The sequence below is a fragment of the Nelumbo nucifera genome, chromosome 3 (assembly GCF_055504915.1).
Source record: "Nelumbo nucifera cultivar China Antique chromosome 3, China Antique-T2T, whole genome shotgun sequence".
NCBI classification, from domain to species: Eukaryota; Viridiplantae; Streptophyta; class Magnoliopsida; order Proteales; family Nelumbonaceae; genus Nelumbo; species Nelumbo nucifera.
In genome coordinates, this window is record NC_142651.1 from 40,851,650 (window position 1) to 40,871,348 (window position 19,699).

Below are 19,699 nucleotides of genomic sequence, written 5' to 3' on the forward strand. Positions count from 1 at the left end.
ATCAAAAACTAAAGAGGGAATATATTAAGGGCCTCTGGGCTTGTATGCTATATCATACAAGTAAACAGAAATCAGAATGATCTAGCTCACAGACTAGCTTATAAAGTCTGCAAGAAGGGAATCGATCTGCAATATCAACTACCGCCTCAAGGCTTGGATGTAAATATGTTCAGAAATATCCTTCAATGAAGTTTTTCTTTGCCCACAAAAAAAAAAAAAAAACTTTTAGCAACAAGCCCAAAGGCCCTTCCCCCACCCCAAATGCCATTGGGTCATTCTATCATTAATCAATTACAGGCTTCTAGTTCCATGAAGTTAGTTCCTCAATGAGCCATTTCTCTTTCCATTGAAGAATTGAACAAAGATACAGAATCACAAAATGGTAAACAACACAGTCAATGTTTTGGTTGCGAGGGTAAAGTAGCTATTTCTCCTCTTTAAGTAACTAAAATTATTAGGTTATTCCGACTCTAATTTTTTAGTTGAGGCATGATATACAGAATTCATTGTTTTCTAAAGATTTCAACACAGATTTTTAGACTTTTCTTTTCCAGTTTTACTTGGAAGCCCTCCAGTAATTACGCGGTCTTACGGATATCATCAGAATGATAATAAAAGACTGCCGCACGAGCAGAGGGAGAATTACGATTGACATAACAAAAGCCTCAGCAGACAGAGAAGCAATTATCCTAAATAGAGTGAATCAAGCCTCTAAGGTCTGGTGAAAGGAAAGTTCAATATTAGAGCTGTGTGTGCATGGATGCTCTAACAGACATTGAATATAATTAAACGGGAAGCTTCTCTTCTCATCAGTCAAAATTGAATCCAAACACAAATTGAAATCAAATGAAATAGCAGAACAATTCGCTCAACAAGAGCTGCAACAAGTTGATATAATGTCTATCATTAGATTACCTGAAGAAAAATGTTCCTTGACGGCAATTGTCTCACTTGGTCGATTAAGGGATAGAAGTCCGAACACTGGTTCACCACAGGAAGATCCCTGGGTTTTTTGGGCTTTTAGCAAAAAGCAGGAAAAAAGTCAGAAAAAATTTGGACCATTTCTCGATTTGTGCGTGTCATCCTTGCGCAGGGGCCATGCTAATCTTCTCTGTATCGTTCCAATTTTATCAGATGTCTCCGAAGAGACACTAATACATCAGTGGTGCTATAATATTAATGGCCTCTTCCTTTTATACCTAAACGATGTGGGACTTTCATAAAAAACGAAGACCACGTGGCAAATCTAACAATGGCTTCAGTAGACAGAACTCAACGGGGAGGTGGAGAACTGATGATACATGAATCCAAACAGACGAGCTCGGAATCTAATCCCCTCATTAGCGATCCAATCCGCTGGACTTGAAGCGTTTCTTTCTCTTAAGAGTGTGAGTGCAGACATATAAAAAAAAAACGTTTTCGCTACTCGTTTGTTGTGTAGAGAGTAATGAGGGTTTGATTTTCTTCTCGTTTAAGAAGCTGTTAATGATCATTTTTGAATTTTGAGTCTTTACTTTAATCTTCTTTACACCAGTCTCCTTGGTGATGGAGAATGGAGATGTGATATCCTTGGCTAAACTTGCTTTGATTATCAGAAGCGTTGATTTCCCATAAACTGGTGGCTTAATCATGGTTTTGAAAATCAGATTGGACTGGACGGTCGGATTATTTGACCAGAAACTGGTTATGGCTACGGTCTGATTTTGAACCCAAGAACCATTTGGTCAGAGTGGTCCGACCGTTTGACTGGGAACCAGTGCTGAAAATCTCTAGTCTCGTCGCTGTAAATGACAAAAAAATCATGCCGAACTCACTTACTCGTTTAGAGCTAGGCTTACCGCTAACATCATATAGGATAAAAAATCATGTCGAATTCATTTTTTATATAAGAGTAGCTGGGACCTATGCAATGTATGAGAAAATTCTATCCAATTTGATAACAGAAATGATCAAAAGGATATACAAAGTGTCAGTTACATGGATAACCCAATATCCAAAAATAATAATAAATTATTGAAAATCAAACAAATTTTTAATAATTATTTACTATAGAAACTAAACAAATTTTCAATAATTTTTCAGAATTGCACAAATCCAATAAATTTAATTAAAACTTCCAAATTTTTGAAAAGTACATTTTTTATATTTTATTTTCCAAAATATGATATTCCAAAAAAATAGGAAATGTAATAATTTACTGAAAAAAAATTTCAGAAAACTTTTGAAAATGCAATAATTTTCAGTAATTATTGAAAATACAAAAAATAAATTTCATCAATTATTTACAACATTTTGAGGAGATTTTCCAAAAGTATACTAATAAATAATAAATTTTGAAAAGTACACTGAATTTATAATTTAATTTCCTACAAATTAACTTTCTGAAGATTATTTTTGTTGATTTTTAATATTAATTTATTATAATTTAATAACATATTCAAATAAATTAAAATTTAATTTACTCTAATTTAATTATGATATTCAATAACTTTATAATGAAATCTACACAAATTTTCAATAATTTTCCAGAATTGCACAAATTTTCATTATTACTATTATTATTAATGAATAAAAAACTCATGTATTAAATGGTTCGGACCTATATGGTTCAAGTGGTGTAATAACAGGTTGCTAACATATTTTACAACATTTTTGGTAATTTTCCAAAAGTACACTAAATTTATAATTTAATTTCATAAATGCTCTCTCTAAGTCACCTTAATAAATGGTCATCCCTAAGTACAAATTAATACTAATTTTTATTATTTGTATTAACTTTAGTAATTTTTCTTCATTATAGTTCTTAGGTTTCAAATTATATATAAATTATTATTATTATTATTATTATTATTGTAATTATTATTATTATTATTATTATTATTACTTTATTATTATTATTATTATTATTATTATTATTATTATTATTATTATTATTATTATTATTATTATTATTATTATTATTATTATTATTATTATTATTCTTGTTGTTGTTGTTGTTGTTGTTGTTGTTGTTGTTGTTGTTGTTGTTATTATTATTATTATTATTATTGTTATTATTATTATTATTACTATTATTATTATTATTATTATTATTATTATTATTATTATTATTATTATTATTATTATTATTATTATTATGTCTTGTATTACATGTTACATAGGGGTGAGCAAGACAAATTGAAAAACTGAACTGAATCGAAAAACCAACCAAAATCGAACCGATTAGTTCAATTTTGGTTCGGTATTTTTAAAAACTAAAGGTATCGAGTCGGTTTCGGTTAACCAGTATAGAAAACCGATGGTTAATTGAACCGACCAGTATATATATTTCTATATATTTTTGTTTATTATATATATTTTATACAAATTTTATATTTTCTATATATTATAAATTAATAAATATATATTTAGAAAATATAATATACAATATATTATTTATTATTTAAAATATAATATTGTATATATATTTATATATTTTTTATAATATATATTGTAAAAAAACTAATAAACCAATCAGCCAACCACCGGCTAATTGAACCGATCAACCGGTTAACTGATTGGCTTTGGTTACCGGTTTTCCATAAATTGGTAGTACCAGTTCGATTAACCAAACTGTGAGCACCCCTAACGTTATGGATTTCTAGACAGACTTGTTTAGCTTGTGTAGTATGGGCACTATGCACAATAAAGGTTTCAACTCATAAATTTATTAATTTTAATTAATCAAAAATAAATTAATACAAAGTTATCTATTAAAACAAAAACAAAAAAGAATAAACAAAACAAAATACAACATTAGAACACAGGTTGTATTTGCAATATATTAAACCCAAATTTAAATTATAATATTATTAAAACTATAAATTAATATTTTTTGTATTTAAATTTCTTATTTTTATTAGTGTTTATTAAGTTTGATTTTTAAGTGGAATTGAAATGTTTTTTAATTTTATTAGTGGAATTTTATTTAAATTTCTTATTATTAAAGTTTGATTTTTATTAGTGTTTTTAAGTGAAAGTTTAGTTGATTTTTAAAATAATATTTTTATTTTTGTTGTTTTATGTTTGATTGTTTAACCTCAACCTATTTATATTATTTGACTTATTAATATTTTACTTTAATACTATTCTCTCTCTCTCTCTCCCTCTCTCTCTCTCTTAAATGTCTTTGTTAAATATAATAATAACATGCATTAAAATAAGAGGCCTCGGAAAACCCAAAAGTCTCTCTAATAGTGGGAACCCATGTGATGCACGGGCTTTGCTGAGTGAAAGTAAAATAATGGAATTACATAATAGTAAATTGCATTTTTTTCTATTTTCCATTGTAACACTATGAACTAATATCATCATAGGCAAGGATTATAATGTTTAAATTATATAATTTATAATTTATACGAAAAAACAAATATATTTTAAATTCACTATGAACTAATTACATTTACTCCTTGAAGATGAATGATAATTAGTACATATTTCACAAAAGTTAGTTTAATAGCTATATATTTTAATTTTTGATAATTTATCATACTTATTGGAAATCATGTTAATCCATTTTTGATATTTCTTGGATAATTTTTGGTAATAATGACAAAATTATTGGTACTTTATTTTTTTTGTTATTTTCTTGGCTAATTTCTGTTCATTAAATGTAATACTCCGTTATTTATAGCTAAAATAATATTTAAATAAATAATTTAAATATAATTACTTTCAATTACAATTTAAAGTTTAATTATATTACTTACAATTGCGAACATAATTTAAATAATATTTAAAATACAATTTAAATTATAACTAACATTAATTAACAATTTAAAAATTGTTAATTAATGAATTAATAAAAAATATTAATATTTTTAATAAATACAATATTTTAATAGACACTGTTAATTAATAAATACTACAATTATTGAAAATACTATAAAATATCGTTGATTATTAATACTGTTATTATTAAAAATACTATTAATAAAAAATACATTATTTTTAATAAATAATGTTAATTAATTAAAATACTGTAATTATTAAAGGTACTGTATTAATTAAAAATACTGTTAATTAATAATATTGTAATTATTAAAAATACTGTATTAATTAAAACCATAGTTAATATTGTTAATTAATAAAATACTATAATTATTTAATTACTATTAATTAATAAATACATTATTTAATACTATTTTTGAATAAATACTAATAATTATTCAAAAATACTATTAATTAATAAATACTTTATTTTTAATAAATACGATTAATACTATTAATTAATAAAAATGTTGTTAATTATTAAAGTATTGTAATTATTATTAATAATGTAAATATTAAAATACAGTAATTATTATTATTACCCCCCCCACTCTCTCTCTCTCTCTCTCTCTTTCTTAAATATCTTTTTTAAATGTAATAATAACATGCACTAAAATAGGAGGCCTTGGAAAACTAAAATGTCCCTCTCTCTAATAGTGTGCATCTTTATCAATCTAATCAAGATAAGCAATGATTACTCTTTTTATATTTTTAAAACTAAAAAAGAAAAAATGCAAAAAATTGAGAAAATAGATAAATAACTTTATATATATATATATATATTAATTTTTGGTAATTTATCATATTTATTGGAAATCATGTTAATCCATTTTTGGTAATCGCTTAGATAATTTTTGGTAATTGTGACAAAATTATTGGTACTTTATTTCTTGTTATTTTCTTGGATAATTTCTTTTCATTAAATGTAATTTTCTACAATTTATAGCTTAAATTATTTTTAAATAAATAATTTAAATATAATTACTTTAAATTATAGATTAAAATTTAATAATATTACTTGCAGTTTAAAATATAATTTAAATAAAAAATAATTATTTTTTATAAATAATTTTAATTAATTAAAATACTAAAATTATTAAAAATGTTGTAATTATTAAAAGTACTACATTAATTAAAAATACTGTTAATTATAAATTCAGTATTTTAATAAATACTTTTAATTAATTAATAATACTAGAATTATTAAAAATATTGTATTAATTAATAGTACAATCAATACTGTTAATTAATAAAATATTGTAATTATTTAATTACTATTAATTAATAAATACTGTAATTGTTAATATTGTTTTTTAATAAATTATAACTTACTTTATATTAATTAGTAAATACATCATTTAATGTTGTTTTTTAAAAAATACGGATAATTATTTAAAAATACTGTTAATTAATAAATACAATATTTTTAATAAATATGTTTAATACTGTTCATTAATAAAAATGCTGTTAATTATTAAATATATTATAATTATTATTAATATTATAAGTTTTTAAATATAATAATTATTATTACCACTCCCTCTCTCTCTCTCTCTCTCTTAAATGCCTTTTTTAAATGTAATAATAACATTCATTAAAATAAGAGGCCTTGAAAAACGCAAAGGTCTCTTTCCCTCAAAGGAGAGACATGATGACATGGACCGCCCAATTTTATTATAGATGGGTGGATTCTTTTTGTCAATGCATAAAATTTACCTCTTTTGAATTCATCTTTTAATTAAAAAAGGGCAAATTAGTGATAATTAGGGTTCATTTGGTTTGGTCCAAATGAGATTTTCATTATAGAGTTTCTCAAAATGCAAAGAATTCTTAAAAAGCCCCAAAACTAAATATTATTAATAAAATATTAGTATAAAATAATAAAATAATATTACTATAATAAATTATTAATAAAATCTTATATTAATTATTAAATAATAATAATAGTAATATATTAATAATTAAATCATAATAAATGAATACCAAAATAATAAAAGAAAACTAATAAAATATTACTAAAAAAGAATATATTAAATAATAAAATATAAATTAATAATTTAATTACATTGCTATTAACAAATGAAACTTTTTCAAAGCAAGAAGGGATTAACCTGACGTTGTCCACAAAAAATCCAACATGACCAAAAAACAAAAATAATTAGATTCATTTGGCACTTGATCCTCCAAATCAAACCGACCTTATACCCTACCTTGCCCCATAAATTATACCATTCATTTTAATATCTGATAAGTACACTGCAACCCATTGCAGAATTCTGAAATTACCACCCCCATAGTCTATTAGTAGCCCCCCTATAAACCGCATCTTGCCCTATCCACAATCAGGGTTCATCCCACCTACGATGGGGCTAAGACTTCTAAGGTGGGTTGAACAGTCATTCTCCCTTTTAATATCTACTATTAAATGTATCTGTACATTGCATGTGATAATAATAATAATAATAATAATATCATTCTTATTAAAACTCGTTAAGTAATTAAAGCATGGGATGCTAGTTGATTTAAATTTTATAACTTCTTATTTATCAAATTTATTTTTGTTTAATATGATAAATATATAATATTAAAGTTGTGTACAATTTTTTTGATAAATTTTTGCATTTTTCCTAATTTTTTATTTCTATCTACTTTTTGAGTTCTTTATCATATAATTATGGCATTATGTGTTAACACCTTAACGAGAGGAAATTGAATTAAGTGAAATAGCGATAGTTTAATTGCATTTTTTGCCCTTACAATTACAAAGGGACCAAATTCAAAAGTAAGGGCTTTTAAATGAAGAAAAAGTCCACAATGTTCATTTATTTAGTATACAGTAAATATATGATTTAATGAAAGAGTATGGGAGTTAATACCTTAAATTAAATATAGGACTTAATAAAAAACTAATGGATTGAATTTAATATTAGTAGTTTAAATTATGTTTTTGCCCTTATAGCAAATGGGAGGGGGGGCTGAAGCTTATCTCATTAATTAATAGAAACCAATCAGAGCAAAACTAGAGACTCCCAACTAGGAGAGGAGACAGAAAAGAATTCTATCAAATCCTAGACTCATGAAAGTGAATTTAGCATATATATTTTTTCTCATATTAATAGAATTCAAAATACTGGGGATTAAGGGTGGGAAAAGAGCAGGATGGACAAGAACATTGGCCTTAGGGTTAATCAATGTTTTCAAAATCAGATCGGACAGTCAAACCGGAAAAACCTGGAACCGATCACCTGATCGGTTTCATTTTACCCCAAAACCGATTTTTGGTCTTAAATCGTTGATTTGGTTAGTGAACCTTTGACTTAGGCGGTCGAACCATTGAATCATGACCTGGGAACGGTTTTTGGCCGGTTTTTATGTTTTTAATTTGTTGTTAGAGCGGGCTATCCATTCGGATCGAACAATTGGACCATTTGACCCGGGAACCCGACCTAGAACGGTTCCTATCCATTCCGATTTTAAAAACTTTAGGTTTAATCCCGCTCTTCCATTATAGGAGGCACACAAATTGGTTATATCTGAATTCAAAATTGTATTTTTGTTTGGGTAAATAAAGAAAAAAAGGAGGTCGGGGGGACTGAATAGGAATAGCTCTCAGGGGGCTTCGCCTTCCCTAGGTATCAAACAGCCAGAATTGGCACCAACAAGGGGAATTCAACTATTTTATTTTAGGCTATCTTTGGTTTAAAAGGTAAGGAAAGGAAGGGAAAGATAGGGAAACCTTTCCTTACCTTTTCCTTCAAACCAAACGCAGCCTTAATATCTACAAGAGGAATGGAAAATTGAGGGAAAGTTACTAAGCAGCTTGTGTTATAATCACAGAATTACTTATATGTACAGTGCAGCTAGTAGTATGTATTTGTATTTGCGTTCTTTCCAAATTTAGCCCCAGAAGGAGCTGTTCAAAACCCTGCATTTTGTTTTATTTTCTATGTATTTGTAATTTTGCATTGTACATATTTGTATTTACACTTTTTTCAAACTGAGCCTAAAGAATCTTTTGTTTTATTTTCTATTTGTAATTTTGAAAAGAGTGCAAATATACATATGTACAGTGCAAATACATACAAAATATAAGGTTTTGCACTCTATAAATTTGTATTTGTACCCTTTCTAAACTGAGCCAAAAAAACTTTTTGTTTTATTTTCTATTTGTAATTTTGTTTCTTTTATTTTCTATGTATTTGTTCCTCAACTTTCATTCAAATTAGCATTAACAATTATTATCCATACTATATAATGTTCATACTTGCCTTTTATCTTTACTTGAATAAGTGCATAACATGTAACCCTACATTATTAGGGCCTATTCATTTTCTCTCAACTCTTATCTCTTAAGAGGAATCTTTAAACTTTAAGAGAAAATTGATTGTTTATTTTCTTGTATCTTTTATCTCTTAAAGTGTAATCATACAACTTTTTGTTTTCCAATGATACCCCCAAAAAAGACAAACAAAAATTTCATATATGGGATGGATATTTGATAATTTTCAGAATTCAGAATAACATTCTCTTCATTGAGAGTTAAGAGGAAAGAAAAGTTCACCAATACCAATATATCTCTTAATGTGATCATTGCATTAATTTACTCTTAATGTAGTCTGTCATACTTTGGATATAATTCCCTATCCTAAATAGGGGCGGGAAAATATTTTTTCCCCAAACTAGGGATGGGGTTTACATATAATTCCCTGAACCCGATGGTAAACTAGTAAAATATTCATAGATTTAATATTTCTTTTTATAAGTTTTTTCAAATTCTTAAAACCCTGAGGTCCATAATTCCATTATTAAAGTATGCTTAAATTGTCATAATCTAATTCCTAAAATATTTTTAAATTTTCATAACGATATTTCTAAAATATCCATAAATTTGATTATTTTTAAATAAATTATTTAAAGTAAAAAAATTCCATAATTCCCATCTGTATAAGAAGTAGGTGCCCTGCCCGGGAACGAGGCAAAGACAAAATAAATTATATTTGATAATGGGGCAGGGAGGAGTGTGCCCGGGCCCGCCCTGAACCCGCCGCGTTGCCATTCCTCCCTCGGCTGAGAGCCACATCCACCAGGTCCCTCCAAACAACCTGGTAGTTACAGCTTTCACTCACGTTGAGACTGTGAATCTTCAACGAATCTTCTCCTGCTTCATCAGTCACTGAGACCCAGACTGAGCCTGAGGACTGTCCACTGGCTCTCTCTCTCTAGCTCATGGTCCCCCCCCCTCTCCAAACAACTCAATTAACAACTACTTGCTGTTCCAACACCCCCTCCCCCTAGGAACAGGATCTGCTCTTTACACATGGGCGTCTCACAGATAAATCCATCGTATATTTAGAATATCTCTCATGAACAATAATTTATAAGTACAGAGGATGTTTTCATTGCATGGTAGGATGTACGTGTGGGGTCAATGCGAGGCGCCCGGTGTAAACAGCAAATCCGGTCTCCTGGCCCTACCACACTTTCCCGCTCACTTCATTCATTAAATAATTAAATTCCCACGGTTTCACCTTTACTAAACAAATAAAAAGTTTACCCAAGATTCAAATCCACGTATCAGTTAATAAAACCATTTCATATTTCCTACACTTAACCTTATGACGTCCCAATACATCCACTGCTGTTAACTCAAGATTATAATAAACACCCAGTAGTCAAGAACTTAAACCAAGACCTCCAATTATGTTTATCACAGAGACTACACGATTACAAAGTCTCTTCCACAATACCAAAGAAGTCAACTAAGGAGGCTTACACAATTAATTTGGATTTCCAAGGTTAAGAGAGTAGAATTGAGTGCCCATGTGGTTGTGGATAAGGGAAATATGGTTGGACTCTATATATTAGATCATGTATTACAAACTTTGACCTCTTGAATAGATTCTCATTGGGCTTAGAGGGTTGATTAGGATAATGGATTAAGTTTGGATTATGTGGGCCTTTCTTGGTATTAGATATATAATCAGTCAGTAACATATATGGTTGATACAATGTATTCTTTGACTATTTTTACAAAATCTTTAGTTGTATTAAATTGTTGACTTTTCTTCTCCAAACCTGCTGTAGTCAACAATTTAGTAGACAAACTCTGTTAATTTTAATTAAAATAACTAAGAAGATAATTTGACAGACAATACTTCAGTAGAGAATTAATATTCGTGGTGTCAATACTGTTAAAAAATAAGAGAGAGAATTAAAAATCATCTTAGCTTATGGGCATCTGGGTGAATATATATGCTATAACAATACTCATTTTGGATATTAGAAATAATTGTTGAAAGAAAGAAAATTGCTTTTTTTGATTAGTTCTGAAATTAGAAATGTGGGTTGGTGTGGATTCGGTCATCGATGTCGACAATTTTGTATAAATAGCAAGAAGAGGAAACCAAGAACCACATTCAGATTCCTGTGTGTTGTTTATGCTGCATAGTTTACCACACAGACACCCACTGAAGAAGAAAAGGAAGGGGAAGAGGTGGTTATGGGAAGTAAAACAGATGAACTCTACTTTGTATTCATGAACTTTGATCCTGAATACGAGCGTCTTCGAGCTGATCGGTGTGTTTTCTGACTTTCTGTTTTGATCTCTACTGATATTATCTTTTTGTTTGAATTAATGCCAGCAATTTCTAAGAATTTCTTCCTCTGTCTCTGTCTGTCTGTGTCAATGGTTTCTGTATAACACAGAACGAAACAAGGGGCTTACGAACTTGATGTGTATCTGAGCAATAAACACGATCAGTTGTTGGCGAGCACACTGGAACCTGGGACGTACAATAAGAGATTTTCTTTGGTTATTGTTGATGGATTTGCTGTAGAGATTAGTGATGATCAGGTGAAGCTTATAAGTTATATCCTTGGTAGTTATGCTGTTATTAATGTTAATATCTACTAGGATAATGAATATATCTTCTTGTTTCTGGATTTCTCTGGTCTATATTCTGTCCCTTTTGTATGAACCAGGCCAATATGCTTAGATCTGCAAAGGGAGTGAGAGTTGTAGACAAGAACCAAGAGCTTGCTTAGTGGAATAAGATGCTGTGCTTCTTCTGGCGGGGGAGGTGATTTGTGTTGGTATGACTTTGTAAATATTAGGGTTTCTATAATTTGCTTTCAGCAGAGAATACTTGCTTTTGAGCTTTTGAAGGTTCAAGTTCAACTCATCAGGTTGTAAATGTTGAAAGACAGTCGATGGGAATCCCCTCTCTACTGGCGTTTTAATACCACGTGTCTATTTTTTTAAAGTTTGGATGTCTCTCGCCAAGTCCAATGGGTGTTTAAAGAAACATAGAAGTACGGAGATGTTCCCAATGCAAGGTTATAAAGGCTATTACTGTTCAACAGACTTTGTACTAACTGAATCTGATTTCTTTAAAATAAGGCTGTCAATGGACTGGATAATGAGTCCAACGAACCATTTTGGACTGATTCATCAATTCAATGTCTGGACCCTTCCAACTGTTCGAATTGGTTTTAATTTAGATTGGATCGGATCCCATTGACACCCATACTCTTATCTTATGCCAATAGACTGGATATTGATTAAATTAGATCCTGTATAATATAAATTTATTGCAAACGAACCAAGCCAGATCCAATCCAACAAATATTTTGGAACATTAAGTCTGGACTGCTCCAATTAAATGTCTTATGGGTCCGTCGAATCCACTCAAATTGATTTTAATTCGGATTGGTATATTGACACCCGCAAGTTCAAGGGCCACTAGGCGAGAATCACTTGCTGTATTGATGTCTGATCCAATGGCGGGCCAAACTGCGGTTCCATATTCCTACAATTTCTTCTAAGCAGGTGTCAGTTGGGCCTTAATAAGTTTGGGCTTTAACAGGATGGCCCCCGTTGGTACTGGCCTATCACAAATCAACCACAGTATTACCCTTGGAAAGACAAAACATACGAGACGAGGTGATTCGAGTTGAAATGAAGCATCCCATTATGGAAAGGATATATTCCACTTTGTTTTTAGTTTGAATGAAAGCAAAAGTGGTTCACTGATTTGAGATTTGACATATATCTCATGACATATTGACATTCTTTTTCCATCCCTCGATTGATTATAATTAGGAATGACAATTTTTCTCATTTTTTCGATTTTCGTGAAGAGATTCATCCTAAATGGAGCGGGGATGGAGATGATTTTCCCCCACGGGGATGGGGATGCAGAAATTTTCATCCCCATCAGTGGGGATGGGGCAGGGACGGAGAGAGCACTCCCCGCCCCGCAGGGATCCCCAATCTCCACTTGTGGGATCCCCACTAATATATATGTATATATGTACACATACATCTACATATTAATATTTTTAAAAGTATGGTTAAATATGTTTGAATATTTTCTAATGGGATTATAAATTTTAATTATTTTATCTTTAGTTTTTTAAATAAAATAAAAGCAAAAACAAAATGATTAACATTATAAAAAATCACAGGGAATGGGGATCCCCGTGGGGATGGGGATGGGGATGGGGATAACCTTATCCCTATTAGAGGGGATGGGGACAGGGACGGGGATGGGGATGGGGAGAGGCTCTCCGTCCCCACCCCACCCTGTTGCCATTCCTAACTATAATTATGTTAGCAAGGATCAAAGGTGAATCCAATTGTCATATCCACAGAGATGCTCGGAGTTGTTTCCTATTTTTCAACAAGTGTTAAAAGAAAATTTGATGTGTATGTCCTGTTTAACGTTGCAACGACTCACGAGACACTATCAGTTCTCTTACTCAATTCAATACCTTCAGCTTTCAAACCTATTCACCCATGGAAATCGAATATTCTTGTTAGTTTAAGATTATGGGTGGTCACAAGTCGAGCTTTTCAAAATTTAATTAGTATTCGTGAAAAAATATCAGTTTGGGTAGATTTAAATCAAGCTTTGAGCTGAGTTCGAGCCTAATCGAGCGTTTATATATATTATATATATGGGAAAATCTATGATGTGGGAAAGATATGGTATCGGAAGAGTTTTGACCAATCAAAACTCTCCCATGAATTTTGATAAATAATACCTTATTTGCTACCACATTTATGATTCCAGTTTATTGGTTAGTTATTTTTCGGATATCATATCTTTTTCATATCATAGTTGAATATGTAGAATAAAAATATGTTAAATAAAAAAAATAAATTTTATATGTATAATTTTTTTTATAAAATGTTTGGCTCACAGTCGAGTTTGAACTTACAAACTTTTGACTCGAGCCGAATTCGAGCTCAAGTCTTTAGTTTGAATTGAGCTCGAGCCTCATAGTGTATTGCTTATTTAAGCTCGAATAGCCAGATATTCGGCTTGGCTCGACTTGAATGCACCCCTACTCAAGACTTCAAGTCAAATTCATATAATTGGGACATAATTGTGGGTCATTTATGAACTCAGATTTAGTGCACACAATTCCATGCTCACAATGTTCTCATGGTCACTTGCAGAGTTCAGTTGTGCATTGGGAATATCTCCCCATGAATAAAAACGTACAAATATGGCACTCTATCTCTACTACCCACAAAATGTTCCCACATCTATACCCATGGGACACCACCATTGTATTTTCGAAATATCTCCCTATGAATAAAAAAGGAGATGTTACTAATGTGCAACTATAGTGTCCCGTGCATAGAGATGTGGGAACAACTTGTCAGGTAGAAGATTCGAATAGGGATGCAAGTCGGGCAGGTTGGGCCAGGTTTATGCTCAACCTAGGCTTGACCCTAAAATTTGGTCTTAAGGCTTGAGATCGAGGTCAAGACCAATCTTCCCAACCCGAGCTCAACCCACACTGTAATTTGATGCACTCGGGTTGGGCTCGGGTTGGTCAATGAACCCGCTCTAAAATTATATATGCATTTATGAAATATGTATACAAATATGTATGTATATAGGTAAATATGTATACACATTTGTGTGTGTATGTATATACATATGTATTTATGAATGTGTATAGTTGGGCCGTGCATGGGCCGGGTTCAGTCTACCTAAGGGCTAGGCCCAGACTCGGTCCAAAAAATAAAAAAGCCTAACTTCTTGGGCCCAAGCCTAGCCTGAAGACTAAAAATCCAAACCCAACCTATGTAAAATTTTGGGTTGGGTCGGTTCGGGCTCAGGCTAGACCCACCCAAGTTGTGCCCCTAGATTTGAGCCCCAAGTATTGAGATATTTCCAATACATGATTGCAAGTGGGTGTGAGCAAGGTCTTGTGAGTATTGAATATGATCTCGTCATTTACATATTTACACTCTAGTCCGATGAGAGTGCACAAAGTATGAATTAGACCTCAAGTTGTTAAATCATCAAGAGACTTTGAAACCCCTAGAAGGTTTTTGGTCTGAACTAAATTTTTGCTGAACATGCAAATAGACAAAAGTTCAGATGCTAACCACAACACATTGCTGGTCACGTTCATCCTGTGGCACATCAAGAATATTGGCGATATAAAATACAAAAGACATTCGTAATGTGCGGCTAGATGAACGTGGCCAGCAGATCTGGACTCCATGAGAAAACAATAGTTTTTTTTTCGATTAATCCCTTAAACCTCCCCTCAATGTTGACCAGTTCTTAGGCTTCATTTGACATTCCTTATTTTAAGGACTTATATCCTTTTTGTTGTTAAAAACTCAATGTTCATAAGGGCATTTTAATTGCAAAAAGAACACAAGTCCTTAAGATAAAGAATGTCAAATGCAGCCTTAAACCTCTTATTACTTTTGGGATGAAGGGACTTATAAACCTGTCCTAACTTTTCATGGTGAACTGAGGGGTAGCCCAGTTGGTGCACTGGATGAATTGTCCTAGCGCTAGTGTGGTTTCAAATTCCACTATTATAATCTTTGTAAGAAAATAGCTATTGATGTGATGTTGTATTGTTCACTTAAAAGAGTAACGACCCCCTATGGGGGTGTCAAGTAGTGATTAATACAAAAAAAAAAAGACTTTTCATGGTGGATATTAAATTACCTTTTATCATGTAACACAAGGGCAACCGTAGAAACACAAAATTAACATAAATTTGATCCAAGGGTGATTTTAATTCAATCAGTTTATAATTGCATTAAATATGGACCCACCCCTATTTATACTAGTGGGAACCCGTGCAATGCATGGGCTTTGTTAAGCGAAAGCTAAACAATAGAAAGACATAAGAGTATACTACTGTTTTATATTTTAACTTTTAATATAATTAATAATTATTTATATTTTATATACTATTTTTACTAATTTTTTTATAATACAAAAATAACTAATTAATTTCAGTTAGGGTTGTTCATCAAACAAATGAAACCGACCAATCTCACCCAACTTGACCCGAGTTGGTCAGTTTCTAGTATTTCCAATTGGACTTGGTTCAAAAATTTCCCAACCCAACCAAGCTAGATTAGTTTTCGTTTGGCCATTTGTAAACCGACCAAAACCAAACTAACCTGACCATAGGTATATATTAATATTTTATATTTTAAATATATTTTTTAATATGGGAAAGTGGGAAAATTCCCATATTCCTTAGTCTAAAATATTTTATATCACAAATTTATTTTTTAATAATACCACTACAATTTTTTTAATTTATTTTTTTTTTCAGTTTAAATCTTTTGAACTGAATAACAGAATTGAAAATCGACCCAAATTGATATAACCCAACTTGGCCAGTTTTCACTAATGGTTAGTTTGTTTTGGGTGACCAACTCCCCAACTTGACCAGGTCGATTTGGTTGGCCAAACTGCCTGCAACCGAACCGAACTGAACCAACCCATGAAAACTCTTAATTTCAACTAAATTAATAGTCTAATCTCTAATAATTATTGCAATTTTATAATGAAAGTACAAAAATATTGAAAATAAATTTACAATGAAAATACAATATAGAACTAATAAAAATATAATAATTACAAAAAATACAATAAATAATGAAAAATATATAAAATTAGTCAATAAATAGTGTAATATCAACTAATAGTTTAATCTCTAATAAATATTAGTGAATAAATTGTAACAAAAAGACATAATTACTAAAAATAAATTGATAAAAATGCAATAAATACAATAGGTGCAATAAATTAAATTTAAAAAGTTAAATATCAATAGTTTAATCTTCAATAATTATTTAATGTTTTTTTTGTTAAATAAAAAAACAAAAACAAATTTATACACAATTATTGAAAATATATTTATCACAAAAACAATAAATAATTACTGAAAATACAATAAATATTAATTTTTGTATATATAAATATACATTAATATTTTAAAATTATTATTAGTAAATATTAATTTTTTGAAAGTCATTTTCTAGAATTATTAATTTATTTAAGTGAAATTAGTTTATAGTATTACTTAGTTATTTAAGTAATATCATTATTTAACATTTTAAAATATTAATTATTTATTGAATTTAATAATTCATAAAATTATAATTTATACTATTATTACATAATTTTATTATTAATTTTGTAAAACATTAAATTATTATAAATTTTAATGTTTTTAAATCTATTATAATTCTTTTTCTACTTTTAAGAAATTTTTAAAATTTATTACATAGTTTCATTATTTTAACTATTTAAAGCTTAGTTTTGTTAAATATTTTGATATTTAAAATATTTAGTTATTTAAATATTTAATTATTTAATTATTTTGTAAAATATTTATATTTATTCATTATTTTTATTTTACTTATTTTAAAGCTATTACATAATGTTAAATATTTTATTATAAAATTATTTATCTATTTTTAATATTTTTATTTAAGATATTTAGTTATTGAAATATTTAAATAATACTTTATTATTTAATATTAAATTTTTATCATTTGAATATCATTTAAATTAAATAATCCATAAAATTATAATTTACATTGTTAATACATAATTTTGTGATGAATTTTGTAAAAATATAAAATTATTTTTATAAATATTATGAAATCTATTATAATTATTTTTGTGTTTTTAATAAATATTTTAAATTTATTATATAATTTCATTATAATATTTAAATAATTCTTAAATTCATTAATACAAACTTTCTTTAGATAGATATAGATAAAAAGTGGGGGAGAGGATAAATTGGAATTAGAGATAATTTTGCTTATATTTGTTTCCTTAGTGGTTTAATGGGCAATTATGTGGAAATAAAAAAAATAGAAATTCAAAAAAAAAAACAAGAAATTAGGAAGAAGGTTTGTAGCAAAGACAAGTATGATGATAAGGAGAACCTTGCTTTATATATATATATATATATATATATATATATATATATAGTCATATAAATAGATAGTATCAAATTTGATCCAATAGATTGTTGAGGAAGAGGCCCATATGAGGTATGGTATGAAGCACAAGTCCCCATCTGATGATGCAAATACAACCTTACCCCCACCCCACTAACCATACGTGAGAACCCAACACTAAATTAAGATGGCATCTACAGTGCCGCTTTAGAGTTAAAAAAAAAAACAATCTATTTCAAACATGAATAAATAAACAAAATGACTATTTGAATATAGACTGATCCAATCCGCCATAACCCGATTCGATCCATTAATTATGAAATAATATATATTATTTACATATTATATATTATATATTTTAATATATTACTATATTATATTATTTATATTACATTACCAAGTTTTTTATTACAATTCTAAGTAGAATCAAATACGACAATATTTTCATTCTATTGAAAATCTGACAAATTCTTATCGAATACAGATCGGTCGGATTTCCTTAGTTGACCTTTGATAGGTAATTTGAGTTAAGAATTAAAAGGATTTGCTTATAAATAAAACAAGGATTATGGGCTTCACACTTTTCGTTTGTTGGGAAGCTTGGTAGTAAATCTAATGACACAAATATGAAATAGAGCAAGGTAAGGGGAGCCGAGCTCCAAAGCCTACGACAATGACACAGTTATATCTTCACCGCAATGTCAAGTGAACCGAAGGATGAGGGGGAAAAAAACTGTTCCAAAAGAGAGATCTTGAAGAAGCCATGATGAAGACTGAGAAGGCTTTCAACTTGCTTCTGAGAAGCCAAATAGATGCCACCCACCTTAGAAGTAACATTAATGGCAACTTGATATATGGAGATGGGCATCAAAACTCTGAACAGGCTAGATTTGGCCTCATAGAGATGTTAGTACCATTCTCAACACGGAGCCCAATAACCTTAATTACTTTTTCAATTTTCATTGCTGCTTTTTGGGAATGTTTTATAAGCCATTCATTCATGGGCAATTTACGCATTTTAAAAAATTTGAAAACATGATGTCAACGTTTTAAAAATCGATTTGGAATTGAAACCGTTCTGGCCACTAATTTTTAGGTTGATAGTTTAATCGTCCGGTTTAAACAGATGGTCCCTTTCAATTTAAAAAAATAATTAAAATAAAAAACATTGAACGGGTTGAATGGGTCAATGATTCAACTGTCCAGATTAGCGGACTGCTGACCAAATCAACGATTTAGTTGACTTGATCACTGGCCAAAAACCAGATTAAGGATGAAACAGAAGTGATTGCCGGAACGGTTTCCGGGCCAAATAATCCGACCATCCGGGTTAACGGCGGTTCTAAAACACGCTTGATATCGTCGATTTCTATTTGGTTTCTAATGTCACACTAATGAGAGGAGTCACTAACTATAATTTGTTTTTGCCATAGTTAAAAGTTTAGGATATGTTTTTGTAAGAAACAGGAGAGGTTTTAAGTAATTTACCCAATTATATAATCGATTTGGGTCTTAATTGGTCCGAAGCAGCAAGAATCAGTCCGGACCCAAACCAGAGAGCCAGAAGGCCCAGAACCAACACAATCAGTTAATTCGGTTCGGATCCATCTCATAGGCACAACCCATTGACAGCTT

The 19,699-nt window shown here is 29.6% G+C and overlaps 1 protein-coding gene and 1 non-coding gene across 2 annotated transcripts; one reads left to right on the top strand and one right to left on the bottom strand.

The window, feature by feature from the left end:
* Positions 1-1,047: 1,047 nt before the first annotated feature.
* Positions 1,048-1,150, bottom strand: LOC148801150 (U6 spliceosomal RNA). The gene has a single exon (XR_016084820.1). It is a non-coding gene; the product is annotated as a U6 spliceosomal RNA (small nuclear RNA).
* Positions 1,151-11,203: 10,053 nt separating this feature from the next.
* LOC104603981 (subtilisin-like protease SBT2.5) lies at positions 11,204-12,071 on the top strand. The gene is made up of 3 exons (XM_010268175.3): positions 11,204-11,385; positions 11,515-11,662; positions 11,791-12,071. The coding sequence occupies exons 1-3, from the start codon at positions 11,309-11,311 to the stop codon at positions 11,851-11,853; spliced, it is 288 nt and encodes a 95-aa protein (XP_010266477.1). The 5' UTR covers positions 11,204-11,308; the 3' UTR covers positions 11,854-12,071.
* The last annotated feature ends 7,628 nt before the right edge of the window (positions 12,072-19,699 follow it).

Coding starts and splice junctions, on each gene's coding strand:
- LOC104603981 (XM_010268175.3), top strand. CDS start 11,309: ATGGGAAGTAAAACAGATGAACTCTACTTTGTATTCATGAACTTTGAT. Junction 11,386..11,514: donor GAGCGTCTTCGAGCTGATCG/GTGTGTTTTCTG, acceptor TGTATAACACAG/AACGAAACAAGGGGCTTACG. Junction 11,663..11,790: donor TAGAGATTAGTGATGATCAG/GTGAAGCTTATA, acceptor TGTATGAACCAG/GCCAATATGCTTAGATCTGC.